This window comes from Gorilla gorilla, chromosome X (assembly GCF_029281585.2).
Source record: "Gorilla gorilla gorilla isolate KB3781 chromosome X, NHGRI_mGorGor1-v2.1_pri, whole genome shotgun sequence".
Classification (NCBI taxonomy): domain Eukaryota; kingdom Metazoa; phylum Chordata; class Mammalia; order Primates; family Hominidae; genus Gorilla; species Gorilla gorilla.
Genome location: NC_073247.2, coordinates 19,268,627 through 19,291,008, shown reverse-complemented (window position 1 = coordinate 19,291,008; position 22,382 = coordinate 19,268,627). Strand labels below are relative to the sequence as shown.

General features: G+C 37.4%; 1 protein-coding gene across 1 annotated transcript in view; it reads left to right on the top strand.

Moving 5' to 3' along the window:
• FAM9A (family with sequence similarity 9 member A) overlaps positions 1–22,382 on the top strand; it is a 41,926-nt gene that overhangs the window by 7,752 nt on the left and 11,792 nt on the right. Inside the window, 1 exon segment of the mRNA XM_055376838.1 lies at positions 21,688–21,757. Within this exon segment, the coding sequence (XP_055232813.1) occupies positions 21,688–21,757 (70 nt within the window).

The following is a 22,382-nucleotide window of genomic DNA, read 5'->3' as shown; positions in this document are numbered from 1 at the left end:
TCATAAAACTGCCATGTAGCTTAGATATTTTATAGGATAACACCTTTTGGGTTTAAAAATAATATTTATTCATTTTAGCCAATTTGGAAAGCATATAAAAATATAAGGTAGAAAACCATAAAGAATAAAAATTGCCCATAATGCTCACATTCAGAGAGAGCCACTATTAAGGTTTCAGGATATTCTGGCCAATTTTTTACATATACATTTTAGTCACTGCATCTAAACCATTTTGCCTTTACTTAATAGTGAATTTTGTTTTATAGCTTTTCCTTTAGAAAATATTTTAATGGTTCAGTAGTTATTCCATTATACATATCTACCATGGTTTATTTTCCTATTTTTAGACATTCAGGTCATTTCCAATTTTCTACTGTTTTAGATATCAGTGATGCGAATTAATGTGCATCTATCTTTGTAGTATATACCTTTGATTGTTTTCTTAGAATTACTTCATAAAGGTGGAATAGCTGGGACTAAGGTTAGCATCAGTCTTGAGGTTTTTGGCATATATTTCCACATTGCTCCTAGAAGGAGATATCAGTTTATGTCTCATATTAAAAGTGTATGAAAGGTAATGAATCAATATTTCACTGAAACTTGGCTCATGCTGGTGGTCTAGAAAAAGTTCTCTGTCAAGTCGGCTAGCATAGGTTATACTGGGACTTACATGTATTCTAAAATACACCAGCCACATTATCTATACAGAAATACATGATTTTCTAGTAGTAGAGATGAAAAATAGAAACTTTAAACAATAGTAGAATGATTTGAAGGAAATATCATGCTGAGCTACAGGCATTGTAAATACTTATCAGCCTAGTAGTAAATAGAATGTTTTGGAATTGTCCCCGATGACCCCATTCTCATCTAAAGCACTTACCAGTAATTTACTATTGATACAGATATTGATGCTGTTCTTACACCTTTCTAGGTACTATGTTTAAAATACAACACACCATCCCTTCACTCAAAGTGCGCAATTTAGTAGGAAAATCTTACTTTAAGTCCATAAAATGGTTAAACAACATTATAGGAAATAAGCATTCATGACAAGTGTAAAAGCATTTTTACAAGAGATTTGATAATAGTAATCCCATGAATTCCAAAGATATATGACTGTTATAACAAAGGAGATAGAATTTGAACAGATTTGAAGGGAGGGAAAGGATTGAATTGCTGAAAGTGGGAGAGGTATTCTAGGAGTTTTGAAAAGCATGAACAAAATCTCAAAGGAGATAAACTCAAGACATTCTAGAAAAGTGCAATTAAACCAATGTTTCCTTGGATCCAAGGATTAATTTATTTTAAAATGTAAACTCTGGGACTAGCTGAGTGGATTAAGAAGACATGGAACATATTGGAGCTACGTGGTTAGGAGCACTTAGCTCACTGTGCATTAGTTTATGATACTGCTCTTCTCCTGTGGGCCGAGATCTCAGGCAAATGGGAGAAGGAGAATTTAAAGGAAAAGAGTGGTGGGATGCATCAGGAAGGAGGGCTTTTGAAGTATAATGTGTGGTTTGGTGATTGCAAGGCTAGATGATTGCAATGGACATAAATGTCACCCTCCAGGAAGTCAAGGGGCCAGGGTTGGGAAGAATAATAACAATGCTGAGACAAAAGTATGCAGGTATCTCTTACCTGTTTAATAATTTTGCCTCTTGCTTGTCATGGTCTTCATGATTGCTCCTGAAATGGGTAAAGGTTACCTGGTGAGGAGAATAGAAAGATATTGTGCCAAATGCAAATTTGTCTTGCAAATTTCCATGTGCACATCTGTTAAGGAAATTGTGGTAGAGCATCAAATACATTTGCTTGTGTACAGCAGCCAAGGGAATGATGGAAATGCATCAAAGAACAGGCACCAGAGAGTTCAAAATGCTACTTCTCCCGCTATCTACCCGTATGCCTCCCCAAAAAACTTTGTCATCTTTGGAAGTTATTTGGGTACCAGCCATTTACTCTGAAAATGAATATTTTTTTAAAAAAATACACATTTATCCTGACTTTTTTGTTTGGATTTTTCTGCAAGATAACCTGATGGTCAATGGTGGAACCGTATTTGTTTTAGAAGAATCATACTAATAAGTGAAGAATGAATATTTGAAAGAGAAAATTGTACTTGGGTACTTGCCATGTTATTTTATGGTGTCATTGATATATTGATGATTACATATTATGGTGTCATGATATATTTATTTAGACCAAGGCAATGATCACCAAAATCTGCTAAAATCTTTAGGTGATAGGTTGATAAAGAACTTTGAAATAGTTCCATCAGGGTGACCCCTGCAGAACCACAGGTCTTCTTGGTAATTATTAATCTTCTTCCTGTTGGGATACAATGAGAAGTGCCTAGCACTACCAATAAGTATGAATGCCAAAACAAATTGTCCTGGTATCTAATCAAGTTTCTAGAGGTAATTGGAAATATATAGACAATTTATTCTATAAAAAAGTATGTAAAACATCACCACAAAAATATAACCTGCAAAATTTAAAATGTGGAACATTTTTATAGAAAAAAATGACTCAGATTCTTACAGAAATAAATGACACAGAAAGAAAAAGGCAGGGGGAACTGCTATCGATGAAAATAAATTTAGGTGATGTTTTCACCAAATGAATTTTTATTAAAACAAATTAACTGTAAAAACTGTATTTTTTGCTGAAAGTCAAGAAAAAATGAACACGATTGGCATTAGGTGATGTTAAGAAACAATTGTTAATTTTGTTTGATGTGATATTGGTATTGAGTTTTTTAATCCCTTATTAATTATAGACAGTGAAAAAAATTAAAGATGAATAATGATTTGGGTGGCTGCCATCCCAGAACCAAGGGATTCCTGAGATGTGGGAGTTTCAGTGCTAAGATCAGAATAGTCCTGGACAAATTGGGACAGTGGATCACTTGATTTCTGAGATTTGTTTTAAAATACTCCACTAGGCCTGGGCGCAGTGGCTCACACCTGTAGTCCCAGTACTTTGAGAGGCCGAGGCAGGCAGATCACCTGAGGTCAGGAGTTCGAGACCAGCATGGTCCACATGGTGAAACCCTGTCTCTGCTAAAAATCCAAAAATTAGCAGGGCATGGCGCTGTGTGCCTGTAATCCCAGCTACTTGGGAGGCTGAAGTGGGAGAATCGCTTGAACCTGGGAAGCAGAGGTTGCAGGAAACAGAGATTGTGCCACTGCATGCCAGTCTGGGCGACAGAGCAAGACTCTGTCTCAAAAATAAATAAATAAATAAATAAATAAATAAATAAATAAATAAATAAATAAATAAAATGCTCCACTAAAGGAAAACTAGATGGGTAGGACATATGAAAAATGTTGATGCTGAATGCACTGGGCAGAGTACCAGGAGGTTTTTTACCCTGTCCTTTCTATGTGGGGCTAGGTTTGAAAATTTCCATAACAATACAGTTTCTTTAAAAAATATGTTTCCACTTTTAATAATGGCTTGCACTTGTTTCTGAATTCTAAGATCATGTTTTCTCCATTTTATCATCCTCTTGTGATGAAGGGAAGAGTGGGAATCAAATGTGAGACAAAATAAGAAGGAATCTCCAGGAATTTTTGGGAATGACGCAGACCACACAGTTTGTTACGGTGAGAACTTCTTGCAAAGATGCATGAAAGTGAAGAAACGTCCTTCTAGTTGCACTGTATGTATTCAAACTGGAGACATGATGCCAGTAATTTATTTAAAGGCTAGACAATGGCAAACTCAAGAAAGAGCTTATTTACAGAGAACATTATTTGAATCTGAGACTTGGTATAAGCTCACGTTGGAATTACATGGCCGATACGCTTATACAGCATCTTTCCCCAAGGAATACTATCAACAGCAAATTAATTCTGTGCTGCTAAACCTGAAGTAGGCAGCAAACAGACATTTTCTGAGACACTGAACTGGAACTTTCCAGTTCAAATGGCAGTTTAATGGCACAATTCGGAAGGGAAACAGAGACCCCTGTCACGTAATCTAATATCTGGCAATGTTTAGACAAATGTTTGGGCAACTTTCAGGTCAATGTTTGACAAGTGTTTAGGTGATTCATTCTAAAGGAGGCTGTCAAATGCCAGGTTGCCAGTATCATGCTAACGAAGTCAAATAAAATGGTGTCAGGAGTTACAGTCCGCCCCAAATATTTTTACTCTCTTATTGTATATACATTGACACTGTATTGATTTCGATAAATCCTTTAAGATGTACTTAAATAAAGAGAATGGGAAGCGGCCAAGGGAAAATAGCAAAGGTACCTGAAAGCTACAGAAGTCAAATAGGAAGGAGAGGGAAGTCTGGAGGAGACATCCATTGCCTGCAGCCCAGGGCCAGAGCTTCCTTGCGGTCAGTACATGATGCCTTGTCCAGAATTAGGGTCTCAGAGAGGCCATCAGTTCTCCACTCAGTCCTGCAAGCAGTTCCTGAAGTTCTCAATAGCAGAAGCAGAAAGGACTGGCTGGGCCCTCTGGTCTCTACAGAACAATCTCAGAACTCAGTCATTATAGGCTGTGTGTACTCACGAGCACGTGCTCTATATGTGCTCATCCAAAAATCCACACACTAACTAGGACACCAAAACTATCTCAGGTGCAGGAAACCACAAAACATCACCTAACAACCGAGTAGCAGCAGAGGGGAGTGATGTGGGCTTTTTATCTGAAGCTCCTAACAGTGCCGTGGGTGAGGAAGTGCTGGGATTCTGGGTCATTGATTGGAAGCAGCCAGCTTGGCTTTATTTGACTGACTCTAGACTCCTTGAGAGTCTGATAAAAGGGATAAAATATGACCCTTTGTCTAGGATGGCATTTGGGTGAGTGCCGCTGAGATCTGCCTTGTGGGAGCTCAGCAAACAAGTCTGCATTTAAAGGAACATACCATGTGTTCCAAAGGCTGGAGGAGTCGGCTCTGCCTGCTGAAGGCCAGTTTTGGGGTTTAAATATCTGCAGCGCCATCACCAGGGCAGTCTGAGACATACATGATCTTTGGAGTTAGTGTCAAGAATTGGGAAGAGACTTATATGGAGGGAACACTTAATCTGAGATCCTCATGACGATGATAATGGTGATGGTGATGATGATGATGGTGATAATGATGGTAATGATGGGATGATGACAATGGTGATGATGACGATGATGATGATGATGATGATGATGGTGATGGTGATAATGGTGATGACAAAGATTAGAAGAAATCAGTGCCTGTAAATTCCACGCCAATACTCCATTCTGAACACCCCAAATAAATAGGGAACTCAAAGCCTAACCAACCCATCTGTCCAAATGAATTGAGAATGTGCTCCAGGGACAGTGAAAGGATGAAGGTTTGAAGCCTGAGTAGGATGGAGAAGCCCAGAAAAGGAGAGTGGATGTATTGGATTATGGTCTCATCTTTTCAGGGCCCCTGACTGCTGCAGTGGGGTGTGCCTTCTACAAAACTTCTCTGCTCAGCTGGTGTTTGTGTTTCTTCTAACAAGGAAAGATTTGTCCAGGGTAGCCTGGAGCATTACTGAGTGCATGGACCAAGGGAAGAGACAGACCTTTGCTGAAACCCCCAGAATCTACACTTTGCTTGTTCTGGGACCTAAATCACAAAACTTCGTAGTCAAATCCTCTGTTTTTGGATTGTCAGATAAGCACAATGGAATAAAATGTGTATGTTTGCTTTGTAAACGAAATGGGATACAACAGGCATCAATATATGTGTGTTAAAAGAATACTTTTTTCTTTTAAGTTAATAGTAATGTGTAAAATCTAATCTTGATGAGACTAATAGTCAGTACAAAATTGGCAAAAAAATAAGGTGTAATTGGCTTGATACTCCATCTGACGGAGCAGCAAAGCATAGGAAGAGGGGACTTGGGAGCTAGAAAGTTCCTAATTTCCTTAGGGTTGGGCTTCTTCTTGAGTGATTCATACACCACATCCTCATTTTAAGATAATCTTAATTAACAAGCAATAATAACTAATCAATGATTTTTTAATAAGCACCTACTATGCTTCATATGTGCCAGATTAGGCAATTTCATGCTGGCTTCCTCTTTTACTACTGAGAACCAAGTGGGTGAAATTATACCTTTTCTTAGAAAAGAAGCAATTGAATGAGGCACTGAGGGTTTTTTAAAGAGCCTATAAAGTTTCTACAACTTCAAAGTGACAGACCTCACTGGCTTCACAGATACAAACTTTTTCCGATTAATTCTGAAAAGTTAACTAAGTGTATTTTTGCAACGAATTATGGAGTATATATGAAAAGAAAATTTGTTTTCCTTTCTTAAAAGTGTATGTACATTTTTCATGTAATATGTATATGACTACATGTCCTTATGTATATATTAGTCATTCATGTAAGTATATTAGGCTCAGGTAAAGCTACATAGTTTTTTATTTAAATAAAGAAAGCCTTTAAATTGAGCCATAATTTGCTGATATTATATGCTAGTTTGGCAATTTCGCCAAATTTTGCTCATTTTTTCTTTTCATTGTTTGTCAATATTTATATGGGTTACCTACCTACGTGTTGCTGCTTCAGTAAATAAGAAAAATAATAATAATTGTGAACTGTTTTTTAAGTGAACTATATGGGAAAAATGAGTCACATATCTCAAGTGTAAAGATAAATTTCTGATGTAAATATCTGTGTCTATTGTCAATACTGATTTTAAAGTCTCCCTGCCCGACATTGGTCACTATAGAAACACTGTTTTTTGTCTACTTGTGTGTATATATATATATATATATATATATATACACAAATATATTATATATATATGCATATATATACAAATATATTATATATATGCTTATGTATATACACACACACACACGTGTGTGTGTGTGTGGTGTGTGTGATCTAGAACATGGAAATACTGCCATCTGGTGTTATATCTTAAACATTATTCAACTGCCCTTGAGAAAATTTGAAATAAATCTTCAGATTTCTAGCCCTCGGGTTTTGCTAAGTAGGGAAAGCTCTTAGTCTCAGATAAATGTGTTCTTTTGTTTCTCAAAGGAAGAGGATTCTAAATACCGTATATGTTACATTCAATTAATGAATATTTGAATTAAGAATCCAACAAAGCAGTTACAAGATCATTTCTCTTCATACAAAAGGATCCTTCTTTAAGTCTGACACTGCAAAATTTTTTTGCTTTGATCTCATTGCATGAAAATGTTATTCAGTTAGCCCAATAATTTTGAAATTATTATTTAAAAGCTTTTTATATCATGAATGACTATTTGCATTTGTAAAGTTGGTGTTCAAAATGCTTTTCAGCTACAAGAGACAGAAAAGGGCTTATGGCCTTCAAAAGGGAAGGGATTTATCACCCATGTGTCTGCAGGCCCCTATGGCTAAAGCAGGAACCTGAATTGCCTGAGAGTCCATTTTAAGGGAATTGGATCAACTCTGTACAACCATCATCAGGGCAGTCTGGCACATGCACGGTCTTTGGAGTTAGTGTCAGAAATTGAGAAGAAACTTACAGGGAGGAAACACTTAATCTGAGATCTTGATGATGATGATGATGATGGTGATGATGATGATGATGACGATGATGGTAATGACAAGGGCTAGAAGAAATCAGTGCCTGTAAATTCCACGCCAATACTCCCTTCTGAACACCCCAAATAAATAGGGAACTCAAAGCCTAAGCAACCCATCTGTCCAAATGATTTGAAAATATGCTCCAGGGACAGTGAAAAGATGCATATTTGAAGCCTGAGTAGGATGGAGAAACCCAGAAGAGGAGCGGGAGTGTATTGGATTATGGTCGCTTTTTTTCAGGGCCCCTGACTGCTGCCGTGGTGTGTGCCTTCTACAAAACTTCTCTGCTCTGCTGGTGTTTGTGTTTCTTCTAACAAGGAAAGATTTGTCCAGGGTAGCCTGGAGCATTACTGAGTGCATGGACCAAGGGAAGAGACAGACCTTTGCTGAAACCCCCAGAATCTACACTTTATTTGCTCTGGGACGTAAGTCACAAAACTTCCTAGTCGAATCCTCTGTTTTTGGATTGTCAGATGAGCACAATGGAATAAAATGTATATGTTTGCCTTGTAAACTAAATGGGATACAACAGGCATCAATATATATGTGTTAAAAGAAAACTTTCTTTTAAGTTAATAGTAATGTATTTTTCTTTTAAGTTAATAGTAATGTATAAAATCTAATCTTGATGAGAGTAATAGTGGGTACAAAATTGGCAAAAAAAAAAAAACCCACGGTGTAATTGGCTTGATATTCCATCTGACAGAGCAGCAAAGCATAGGAAGAGGGGGGCTTGGGAGCTAGAAAATTCCTAATTTCCTTAGGGTTGGTCTTCTTCTTGAGTGATTCATACACCACATCCTCATTTTAAAGATAATCCTAATTAACAAGCAATAATAACTAATCAATGATTATTGTTTTAATAAACACCTATTATGCTTAATATGTGCTAGATTAGGCAATTTCATGCTGGTTTCCTCTTTTAGTACTGAGAACCAGGTGGGTGAATAATTCCTTTTCTTAGAAAGGAAGCAATTGAATAAGATATTGAGGTGTTTTTTTTTTTTAAGAGCCTATAAAGTTTATGCAACTTCAAAGTAACAGATCTCACTGGCTTCACAGATACAAACTTTTTCAGGTTAATTCTGAAAAGTTAACTAATTGTATTTTTGCAACCAATTATGGAATATACGTGAAAAGAAAAATTGTTTTCCTCTCTTTAACGTGTATGTACATTTTTCATGTAATTTGTATATGACTACATCTCCTTATCTATATATTAGTCTTTCATGTAAGTATATTAGGCTCAGGTAAAGCTACACAGTTTGTTGTTTAAAGAAAGAAAACCTTTAAATTAAGCCATAATTTGCTGATATTATATGCTAGCTTGGCAATTTCGGTAATTTTTTCCCTCATTTTTCTTTTCATTGTTTGTCAATATTTATACTGATTACCTACCTATGTGTTGCTGCCTTAGCAAATAAGAAAAAAATAATAATTATAAACTGTTTTTAAGTGAACTATATGGGAAAAATGAGTCACATATCTCAAGTGTAAAGAGAAATTTCTGATGTAAATATCTGTGCCTATTGTCAATACTGATTTTAAAGTCTGCCTGCCCGATATTGGTCACTATAGAAACACCGTTTTTTGTCTACTTGTATATAGATATATATATGTCTCTGTATGTGTGTGTGTGTGTGTGTGTGTGTGTGTGTGTGTGTGTGCCCTAGAACATGGAAATACTGCCATCTGGTGTTGTATATCTTATACATTATTCAACTGCCCTTAAGAAAATTTGAAATAAATCTTCAGATTTCTAGCCCTTGGGTTTTGTTAAGTAGGGAAAGCTCTTAGTCTCAGATAAATGACCTCTTTTCTTTCTCAAAGGAAGAGGATTATGAACTGTATATGTTAAATTCACTTAATGAATATTTAAATTAAGAATCCAACAAAGCAGTTATAGGATCATTTCTCTTCGTACAAAAGGATCCTTCTTTGAGTCTGACAATGCAAAAATCTTTTTGCTTTGATATCATTGCATGAAAATGTTATTCAGTTAACCCAATAATTTTGTAATTATTATTTAAAAGCTTTTAATATCATGATGACTATTTGGATTTGTAAAGTTGATGTTCAAAATGCTTTTAGGCTACAAGAGACAGAAAGGGGCTTATGACCTTCAAAAGGGAAGGGATTTATCACCCACGTGTCTGCAGGCCCCTATGGCTAAAGGGGGAACCTTAACTTCCTGAGAGTTCGATTTTAGGGAATTGGATCAGCTCTGTACAACAGTGGTATTCAAACATTTTTACCTGAATACTCTCTAAAAGAATCTTGCCAACCTGTGCATCTCCCGGCACATTTTAGTTACATCTACAATTTGACATCCTAATTTAGAATGAAATTTCTAGCATATTCTAAATATAAATATTTAAAGACAGAGCTGCAACGTCATGCTTTTAAACCTTTCCGATGTAAGCTAATTATCATAACAGTTTGACACCTGTTACAGTTAATTAAAATCCCTAAAAATGCTCTTCTTTAACAGGGGAGAATTTTCAACCATTTGTTTTTTTCCTTGAGGTTTAATTTCTATTCTGCTCTCCTCAGACAATTTTATCTTAAAGTTATATTATTTGATGTTTGAAAATCTTTTATTGATAACTTATTTTACTTACCTAAAACAAAACTGCATCAAATTGTAAATATTTACTTTTCAAAAATTCTTGCAACCACAAGACTCTAAGAGCTTAAAAACTTTCCTGTAGCTTGTGTTATTAATACATTTATTATTATCACAGAGTTAATCAAAACAACATAAGATACAGCATTTAAAATATAATTATATATGATTAAAACATAAACACTGATCATTTTTCAATAAAATTCATTGACATGAATCTCTTAATGGGATCAGTGGAGGTTTCCTCCATTTTTCTGTTATTATTTATTTACATATTCATATATAATGGTCTCTCACCTTTGGCACTATTGACATTGGGGGCTGGATAATTCCTGGTGGGGAGGGAGGACAGTCCTGTGTATTCATTGTAGGATGTTTTGCTGCATTCCTGGCTTCTACCACTAGATGTCAGTAGTATATTCCTAGTTGTGGTGACCAAAAGTACCTCCACACTGCCAAATCTTCCCTGAACAATCCCCCTCCTCATGAGAACCACTATTGACCATTCCTTCAATTTAGAGAACACAAAGATTTGGAAACACTGAATTTCAAAGGGATTTATTACTCATTACTATGACTATTAATTTTACATGTTAATCTTTCCTATAGAGGGATTTTTTTATTCCAATAAACACAGGGTTGAGAACAATTGTAATATTGTTGAATTATAATAAGCCTTTCCCAAGGTGACATTTTTTAAAATAAAAATCTACTTTATGCATGTTTTTGTCAAAATCTTAGATCTATGTGCAAGGCTTTCCAATATATGGGAAATTTCAAATTAGTCCTCTTTTCAATTAGCAAATCAGTCCTCTTTTCGAAGTACTCAGGCCAGGCATGGCTCACGCGTTTAATCTTTGTACTTTGGGAGGCCAAGGGGAGAGGAATCCTTGCTGCCAGGAGTTCGAGATCATCCTGAGCAACACAGTGAGATTCTGTCTCCACACACACAAAAAATTTTAAATTAAGAAGTGAGCCAGGCTTGGTGGTGCTGTAGTCCCAGCTTCTCAGGAGGCTGAGGTGGGAGAATTGACTGAGCCTGGGAGGTCAAGGCTGCAGTGAGCTATGATAGCACCACTGCACTCCAACCTGGATGATAGAGTGACAAAACAAAAACAAAACAAAGTACTTAACCATATCAGACCTCCTTTTGTCAAAACAGTCAGGCTAAATAGTTCAATTCAAATAAATGAGCTACTATGCCTTTCATAAAACATGATAAGACCTACTGAGAAATAGATTACAATAGACATTTTTATAAGACTGATTACCAAAAGCAATCAAGAGCTAATTAAATGAATCTATCCACTTTTTATTATAGGCTATATAAACAAGAATAAATCTGTATGTTGTTCCGCATTTTAAAATTTGCAGTATTGTAGTGTGATGTAAAAAACTACAAGTTCTTATTAAGCAGGGAATATGATAAATGGCATAATATTCTTTTGGTAAATATGGGTGTTGGTGTTAGGCTTTTGGGAATAATTAATTAAGGACCATCTATAATAATTCAGACTTAAATCTACTAATTCTGTTAGGCATTATGATCTTACTTTTCCTGTTTGTTGCATAAAAAAAATAAAGAATACAAAACTAAAAGTTAATCAGCCCAGTAGCCCATATAATTTTATGTGCTATTAATGGGAGAATATTAAACATTTTATAAGATGAAATAACGTGGGATCGACTATAATTTAAGTATATATAGTATTATGTGTTTTGGTAAATTAGGTTTCCATTGGTATTGAACAACACATGAAATCTAAAAGAAATCATGTAGAATATTTTTATTCTGCATGTTTTAATCCAAAGTAACATGAAGATCTGGTAGATCCATACATCATCAGTTGCATTTGATCAAATCAGGATTATTAACCCATACTAGTTCAGGCCTTGAAGGTGCTTTGTTTTTATTATTATATGGCTAAAGGTATTCTTCTTCCCAATAAATGACACCATTGGACTGTATGTTGAGACCTGAAAAGAATTATTTACATTGCAACCCATAAGGAAAATGACTTTTCTAGTTCAACATTTCTTCATATAGCTCTTTTTGCTTTATTACTGGACTCTGGTGAGATGATTGAGGATGACGGAAAAGCTGAGGTTGAGATTGGTGAAGCAAACTCACCATCAGGCTCACTGCTCATATTCTGTAGTGTATCTCAATTCAAAAACTCTCAGTCAGGGCCCAAATTCCTCATTTCCGACTGTACCCCTCCCCCAAAACAGGACAGAGCCTGTGTTCAGAGCCCACATTTTAATTATACTTAGTTTCCAAACCAGGTAGTGCTTTTATATACACTTTCCAGTTTCCAAAATTTGCTGAAATTTCCTCTACTCCTGTCTTCCCCATTCTGTTTGTTCCTATGCATTAATACATTGATTTAACGTCATTATCGTGAACTTCGAAAAGGAGAGGAAATCATATATGTGCTTAGTTCACCACATAAGCAGACCTCTTCATCTTTTTGACCCTCACAATTTAGATGTTATTTAAAAATCTAGTTGATTTCATTCATAACTATCTGCCCTTAACTGCTCTTAGAATAGTTTGAATTTTTATAATCTCACTCCCCCACCTAAGCCTTTTCAGTTTCCTAATTATTCTATGACAGAAGATTGACAGCATTTAATAATTCTTACAATTGTTTCTTCCTTTGAGAGAAAAAAAAGCTTATCAACAGAGTAAGAAGGTACCAACAAACTCCTTTTAGGTAGGGCTTGCAAAGTAGAGCCTGTGGGACAATTCTGGCCCACTTCCTGTTTCTGTAAATAAAGTTTTATTGGGACACTGGCACACACATTCCACTGTGGGTGTCTGTGTCTATGCCTGCTCTCGAGCTACAGTGGCTGAGTTGGGTAGATGTGATAGGCTGTATGTCTGCACAGGTGAAAATATTTGCTATCTTTCTCTTTACAGAAAACGTTTGCTGAGCAGTGCCTTAGATTATCACATAATGTATGTTACCCAACTTGCTGCTGTTGGGTTAGTCTGTGCCGACTTGCATTCATTATTTGTGGGAGATTTCAGATACTACAGTTATGGTTTTAGAGGATGTTTCTGAGTCTAATATGCCTCCCATGCTTTATTTTAGCTATGCACATTAACACATGTCTGGCATGTGAGAGTAAGTCTTTTATTTTGCAGCTGATCAAAGGTTTGCTTTGATTAAGGGAATTTTCCACCTACGTGTTTCTTGAGTGAAAATGAGTTGCATTATTGACTTGTATCCCATTTGTATTTTGTTATATTATTCACGAATGTAAACAAATATTAATGCATTCTCATCAAATGCTTGCTCTTTTATGGACATGTACAATGTTCATATATGGTTAGCACTGCCAAACTTTTAGCAAATAAAAATACAGGATGCCTGTCGTTACAGCTGAATTTCAGATAAACAACAGATAAATTTTTAGTACAAGTATGTCTAATGGAAAAAAATTCAAATTTAATGGGATGTCTTGTGTTTCATCTGCCAAAACTATTTATGATTTACATTTGTAATGTGTATATTTTCTAGGGTAGCAGAGCTCTAGGGACATATGCCAAAGATGACAGGTAAACTTGAAATGAAGAACTGAAAACCCACTTTTATAAATGCATGCCATTGTGTTTACTAATACCAACCTTCGAAGCAACAGATTTGTGCAGACAGTAGTTGACAGAGCGGGAGCATCTCCATCTTGAATGAACACCACCATTCTAAGTTCCCCTTGATTAAAAAACCACCTAAATCCAGCCCTAAAACATCAGCCTAATAGCTAATGTCAGCATAACCAGAAACATTCCAACCCTAAGATAAACCCCTCTCCAACCAGAAACATGCCAACCCCGAGACAGCCTCCCCTCCAACCAGAGACATTCCAACCCCGCAATTAAGTTTCCCTCACATAGAAACATTCTAGACCTACGATAAGCCCCTCCTTCCAAAGCCCTTAAATATCCTCAGTCTGTAAGAGAGAAGGCTCCTGACCAAAATTGGCCAGAAGACCCTCTCAAGTTTATTTCTCTAAAATAAACCTGTCCTTGATTACTAAGTCTCATTTCGTGTTTCTTTCCTCTTTCTTTAAAGTAGTTGGCTCCTTATTGGAAAAGAATTATGCTGTAACCTAGATTGATTAAATATTACACACACTGAGGCAAAACAAGGAAAGGACCCATGGTCTAAAGGCAGGAGATTAACATAGAACCTGGCATCGAGTAAGAGCTGAATAAATATTTGTTGAAGGTGTCTGAACAGCAGATACCAATGGAAGGAAAAACAATAGATATAGGTGTATGCTGAAATTGCCACAAAATAAAACGAAGAGCTATGTTGCAGCTACACTAGTTCATGCACACTTTTGCTGTATAACTAGCCTCATCTAGCTTTTGTTCTCCGCTTTCTAATCTTTAGTGTTCCTAACCCTGAGTGTCCAACACAGTTTCTTACCAGGCCATTCTCCAAGAAATATAAAGGGGGGGGAAAACAGATTTTATTATCCAAGTATTTAAGAAAATAGATTTTTTACATTAAAAAATGTAAATTATACTGGGCCAACTGAGGAATGCAGTGTGGGCCAGGCACAGTGGTTCAAGCCTGTAATCCCAGCACTTTGGAAGGCCAACGCAGGTGGATCACTTGAGGTCAGGAGTTCGAGACCATCCTGAACAACACGCTGAAATCTTGTCTCTACTAAAAATACAAAAATTAGCCGGGCGTGGTAGTGGGCGCCTGTAATCCCAGCTACTCCAGAGGCTGAGGCACGAGAATCTCTTGAAACCGGGAGGCGGAGGTTGCAGTGAGCTGAGATTGCACCACTGCACTCCAGCCTGGGTGACAAAGGGAGAATCTGTCTCAAAAAAAAAAAATGCAGTGTGTTGGAGAGGTTAAGTACTTGGATTCCAGAGCTGACCACCTGGACACAAATCCCAGCCCCATTCCTTGTTAGCTGTGGGTCCTTTATCAACCTGTGCCTCCGTTTCCCTTATGTAAATTAGTTTTAATAATAGAGCTTGCAACGTGCAAGATAAATCAATGATTTTGCATACACACATAAACACACAGAAGCAGTCCTTAATTAGTAAGATTCTAATACTCCTGAATTTCAGTTACCCCAGTTTAGTCAAATAACATCAGTCTCCTTACAGCACAGTTCAAGCTTCAGTTACCATGTTATGTTAACTGTGAGGAATTGCATACAATACAAACTTTGCTGCTAGCTCTTCCATCCACACATCACTGCATTAAAAACGATGTGCATCATGATCACATATCCGTTTGTGCAAAGACAGCAAAGCGTGTGGTTGTGTTGCCTCCTTATCTCCCATGAAAAACACACACACAACATTTAACAAAGCAGGTTTTCAACAGAGGGATTTGGCTAACAAAGCAAAGAAATGAAGAGTGGTAAAGCTAGAATCAAACATAAAGGAGTCGTTGAAGAAATAGCTGACTGTGGGAGTATTGCCATCATTTGAGAGACTCTAGGTATGCAGCCACAGAAAAGTGGTGAGGCCAAACCTGTCAACAGAAATGAGGTGGCCGTGGGGAAAAGGATCGAGATGTCCCAGAGGAAGCAATGCTGGCAAAAACTCTCAAGCTAAAGAAACTCTCAAATATATCCTGATATTTCAGCACAAAGGGTAAAATTTCAAAGGCGAATCAAGCAGAAAAGAATGTGACAATCTGCTAAGGCATAGAAAAGATGCTCTCTCTGTAGCAAAAGTTATATAATAAAAAGACGTCAAGCAGAACATTTTCATCACTCCCCAAGGAAACCTTGCACCCATCAAAATACTTGATCATACTTACGCATTTATGTCATTATGTATTTATAACTTAGAATATGAGAATTTACAATATTTTGGCAAAAATTTTAAAGGCCCACAGATAAATTATAATTTTCCCATTGATTATTAAGCTTGCTTCAGATGGCTTCAACTTGCATGCTTATTTTTATGACCCTGCACTACTGTACCACTGTGCGAACTGAGTACCTGCATCTGCATCTGCGTGTGTGTGTGTGTGTGTGTGTGTAGCCTGGCCCACAAGAAATACTCAGCAGCAAGTATTGGCTGGTATTCTTAGCTATTACGGGTAAAGTTGCTTTGAGGTCAGTTAGCGGAGAAGGTGATTGAGTTTCTGGTCACCTGGCAGGAGTAGGCAGTGTTTCCAGAGTTGTAGCAGCATTTAACATCTGAGAATTTCTGTTCACCTGAAACTCCTTCATCTGAAGGCGCTTTAGCACACAAATCAGGGACCCTCTGCCTAAGCACGTCCAGCCATCTTTAAAAAGGCTTCAGAGGTGGCTCATTGAAGGCTCTCAAAACCTATAAGTAGTGATGAGGTACTGTTCCCATACCCCTAAATGTATCCATAGGGTCCTGGTGTGATTAATTAGATTCCTGGATGCATTTCTTCCCATCTACAGTCCTTGTCAGAGGATAGATAGTTACCTTTACAATACTAAAGAATACATGTGATTAAACAAGTACGATATTTAAAAGCTTATAAGAAGAGTTGACTGAGTGAATGTGTGAACATATTATAATATGTAAACTTTCTCAATATAGAGTAGAAGTGGGAGGTCAGACTCTGGAAACAGACAGCCTGGTTCCAAATCTACCCTCTGACCCAAACTAAGATCAACCCTGCTATCTCACTGTGCCTCTATAGCCCTCTCTGTAAAATGGGGATAATGGCAGTACCTACCTAGTAGACTTATGATGAGGATTTAATAAATTCGTTCATAAAGCACTTGGAACAGGTCTTGTCATGTGGCTAGCAATCTATACATTTTTACTCAATAAATAGAATGCAAAACTTTGGGCTCCTGTTGATTTCCTCGCTCTGGATACTTCCCCCGGGATATACCAAATTGCTATTCCAGGTGTAAACATTTCCAGAAACATTTCTGATACCTTTTCTACATTAGGAATTTCCACATCAATGGCTTTCAGAGGTCATCCACATAACCCTGGCTTTACACAAGGATATTGCAAGGATTTCACAGGAGCCAATTGTTTGAAAGAAATCAATTTCCAGAGCACCTCTTTCCTAACAAATGCAAACTGCTCTTTTCAGGGGAACTTCAGGGGAACTCTTACTGTGATTCAGTCAATAATAATCAATAATAATTATTGATTATTAATCACAATCAATAATTATAGATTATTGATTATAATACTATTTATTATTGATAATTATTAATACCAAATTAGTATCAAATCAATTATAAATTGATTAGTAATAATAATCAATAAAAATAACTTGATAATCAATGCCAGCACAGAGGAAATCCAGCTCATCACATTCTCTAGCCACTTCCAATTCACCAGTCTGGGATTGCTTGAAGCTTCAATGGAGCCTGTTGTCCTCTATAATAACATTAATAGCACCTCTTCACTCTCAAGGACAGCCTGTTAAATTTTAAGCTTAGGAGATTTTAGCAAGAACTCCCTAAGATCATACCCAGTTTTGAGAATGTTTACAGTTGTTTTTCTGGAGAGACATCTAAAACGTTCACGAGATTCTCAAGAGAGTCTATGGGCCCAAGAAGATTGAAGACCACTATTTTAAAGAAACAGTGGACCCTTCTCCACACCAAGGCCAAACTCCTTCATTCTCTCATTTAGACCCTCTCTCCTACATACTCAAACTTTGGTGTTTCCACTCAAGTCCTTCAGCCTACATCTATGCTCAAGTCTGAATCTTCATCTGTAAAATATCTTCCCTTTAGCAACCACCCTACCTTCCTTCTGTTCTTCCTGGCTCTACTTCCTCAAACTCTAAGTACTTTTCTACAAATTATGGTCTGTTTTTTGCTCCTGGCACTCCAGCAAGACCCTGATGATGCTCAGTGTCTAATGCAGTGTACACATTCTAACTCTGATATAAACTCTGTGTGTGTGTGCATGACTTGATATCATTTGGATAGCAATTTATGGCAGAAACATCCTCTGGTCTGACTCTGAGTCTTTTTACAATGGATAACTGAAACTATTACTTGAAGTTCTTCCTTCCTTTGGACTTGATGACATCATTCTTCACTTTTTCTTTTCCTATCTCAGGGTCTTCTTTCTCAACCTGTTCTGTGGCTTCTCCTCTCCACGCAGCAATTCACTTTATAAATATTATTGAAAGAATGAATGGATGGGGATTGGTTTTGGTGAGACACGGTTCCAAGCTTGGCTCTGCCTCTGGCTGGCTGCCTGACTTTGAGCACCTTCCTGGGCCTGTCTGCATTCAGTCTCCTTGCCAATATCATGGGGAGACTGAGATGATAACATATTGACTGTCCGGCACAGAGTAGATGCTCAATAAATTAGTTGATCTTTCTCCCCGCAGGCAAATATTGTTCTCTTAATGACACTCAGTGTTTTGATGACCATTGTGATGTTGCAAACTCTTAAACACATTTCTGTTTGTGGTCTCTTTACAACTGGAGACTTATTTTTCCTTTTGCTTACCAGGCATCTACATCTGAACCTCCCATGGGCACCTCAAAGGTCACAAGTGTGGGTAGCCCTATACCTGCCCTCCAAGACTTCCTTTTACAGTCTCTCCAGCTACCCACTCTTCCAAACCAGCCACCTCGAAGTCATTCTGTAAACCTTCCATTTGGTGGCTAAACCCTTCTCACATGTAATTGGTAAAAAATTCCTTTTGATTTGACCTTCCTCTTTGCTCTCAGATCTCCACCTCCGCAGACACTGCTATAGTCCAGACCTCCACTATTTCCATGTGAGAGTGAATTTTGATCTATATGGTCTCCCAGCCTCTAGTCTCCCAGCCTCTAGTCTCATCCTGTTTCATCTGACGGTCCCCACTGCTGCAGAAAGTAGCAGTTGCCAATATCATGGGGGGATTGATACAACACATTGAATATCCAGCACAGAGTAGATGCTCAAGAAGTTAGTTGATCTTTCTCCCTGCAGATGAATATTGTTTGTCTTATTGCCTCCCAGCGTTGTGATGACCATCATGATGTGGCAAACCTCCTAGAAGATGTCGCATCACCTTCCTAGAAAGTACCCCTTTACTTCTCTCCATGTGTAAAATCTTTCAGTTAATCTCCATTATCTAGAGCAAGGTTGCTCACCCTAGCACTGTCGACATTTGGGACAGAGTCTTTGCTGTAGGGACTTTGTACAGTGTAGGATGCTTAGTGGATCCCTGGTCTCCACCTGCCAGATGCCAGTAGCCTGCCCCCCTCCCCAGTTGTAACAGCAAAAACTAGACCTTGCCAAATATCCCAGGGAGGGGGCACAAAGTTGCCCCTGATTGAGAACCACTGACGTGCAAAAATAAAATTATATTATCTCTTGGCTTATACCCCAAGATATTGTACCCAAATATCTTCAACTTTATCTCCTAAAACTATAACTCACACAGACCCTGAAATCTCTTATAGTTCTACAAAAAATTTACTCTTTCCAAGTATACCCCACCTTTGATGACTCCCAGACTAAAGTGCCCCATTTTTCTACTTTTTGTCCCCATTTTCTACTGGAATACCTTTTTGTCCTTATCCTTCCAAACTAATCTCAGATAATTTCTCCTGTTGTAAAGTCTTCCCTGTCAACACTACAAACAATTTGTCCTTCTTCCTTATGGATCCTACATCACTTACTATCTGTTGTAGCACTTGTCACTGTAATTTCTTCTTTTCACAAATGTTTTAACCTGACCACTACTACCACCTACTTACAACTTTTTGAGTTTAGAAAAGAGATTCTATATACTTAGCATGTAGTACAATGCCCAACACATACTAGGAGTCTTGACAGCTATTAGATAGACGAATAAGGGAATGACTGAATGAGTGAATGAATGACGTCACATCCTTCTCTCCCCGGCATGGAAATATGTTGCATGTTCTGCACGCAGAGTGAGTTGCCGGCTTCATGTCAAGAGGGAATCCCCCTTTAAGAAGAGGATCTGAGCTGCTGTTCCTGAAACTTCCTGAAATCCCACCTGTTCCTGAAACTTGCTCTATTGAGACTTGTGTTTCAACTTGATGCTAGAGAAAGTTGTTAAAATTTATTTTTTTAATTCATTGATGGTTGCATCTCTAATGTCCCAGTCATAAAAATAATCTTATATTTAACAAATCCCAGCTATAAATATTTTGTGTGGGGCTCTGCTTAGCATCTTGATGTAAAATTTATACCTAAGTCTATTTTGGCAAACATCAAATTAAACTTGTAAGTATAAAGGAAATCAGAGTGTCCTTGACCTCCCAAGGCTTAGATGATCAGCAGTTTTTAAATGACATTCCTTGAAAGCAAACTTTGATTTTTTAAGCACTGGGCCTGAGGCTGTAATCAAAGGCACTGATGATATTTAGATGATTTAGAAGAGCACAAGCTGATCTGCCATCATTCAGCTTGCAGGATACATTTATCTTCTGTAAGCAGTATGAAACACCTTTGTTTTTGTATTGATTCTATTCCTTTAGAAAATTATAGGTTTTGTCTTGTTATGTTGCCTACAGTCAAAAGAAACGATTATGGAATTTACAATTACAGGAAGGAGGTCATTAAAGCGGGCCGGGTTGGTTTTATTGAGGCTCTGCTTTATTTCTATTGGAACAATTTTATGCACACAACAGCATATCAAATAGAATGCACCAGAGGATGATTTTAGGAACTTAGTTAAAAGCCCTCTCAGGATTTTGCATACATTTTAAATAATACTCAGCTAAACACATAATCACATGTTTCTCATATACTTTCAAAAATCCCATATGGTTAGAAATTGCTGCCAGATTTCCCTGTGTTGATAAACAGAATGACATTTAATTAAACAGTCCTGAAAAATACTTTCTTTCTTGACTTTATACTCAGACAAGTTAATAAAGTCCCCATTTCAGATGATGAAATGACACATTGCCTGCTCCCATTCCAGTTTTCTGCCTCAAATGTCTTCCTGGAGAGACTCCATGTATGCCAGCCTTCTCAAGGATTTAAGAGTATTAAACCAAGGTTAGATGGTAGCTAGTGTTCTTTGATCTCACTGTACACATTGTTATTCATTTTTTTCTTCTTCTTTTCTTTTCTTTTTTTTTTAGATATGGCGGTCTCACTACGTTGGCCAGGTTGGTCTTGAACTCCTGGCCTCAAGCAATCCTCCCACCTCAGCCTCCAAAGTGTTAGGATTACAGGTGTGAGTCACCACACCTGGCCTGGTTGGTATTGATTTTTAAAAAGTGATTTGTTACTTGTTGTCCATGAAACTTGGTGTGCTCTAAATAGGTTGTTTGTTTCATTATATGACATTCCATATATTTACCATTAAATCCAATTAATAGGAATTCTAATAGAATGGCTGAAACAAATTGAGTAGAACAATTACTAACTCCTTTAGACATTATTATGTTAGGTTGAACTATTTTCTACACTGGCTCTATCTATGGGTCATTGCATCTGGCTATTTAGATGGCAAGGAAATGTAATTGAACTAAAAATCCTAGTCATTGAGCAACGGGCTGTTTTTGTTTTGCTTTTTACCTGCCAGCTGGCTCCTCATCTTTGAGGTTTACTCTGACAGCTCTGAAGCTCGGGCAATATACAACAATATAGACAAAGTAAGGAAATAATTAGGTTGTATGATATTAATACATTCCCATCCTGAAAACCACAGTTTTAAAATATTCCTATTGTTTCCCCTGTCCTCTGCTCATCTGACAGTTACCAGGAGCTTTGGGCAGACGGGGAGAGAAGTGCATATGTTGTCACCTGCCGCTCTGCTGCCTCCATAGCCCATGTTAGGAATTAGCATGGTGTAGATTAAGTACAACTACACAATAGTCATCAATTCCCAATGTTATCGATACATTAGAAAGGGGCTTTGATTTCCAATTAAGTACTGAATAATTGAAAGAAAAATGTGTTGCTGCAGGTTGTTGAGAAACACCTCTACCTCCATTTACCCTTTCATTAAGAAACGGGGATAAAAAATATTGCGATATCAGGATATCTAGAATTTGGAAGATGTGGAATCGTCCTGCTGAGTCCAAGGGCAATCCAGAAAATCAGCTGTGATTCAGACTGTGGTGTGCCCCGTGGAGGCCATGGGTCATCCAGGAGCCTTGTATACCTGGAGGATGAGGAGCCACCTGGGGGGAATTCATTCTAAGGTAAAAAAATGTCATCCTGGCATAGTGACTTCGACCCAGTTCAAAAGCCCGGGTTGTTGAAGAGGAGCCGAAT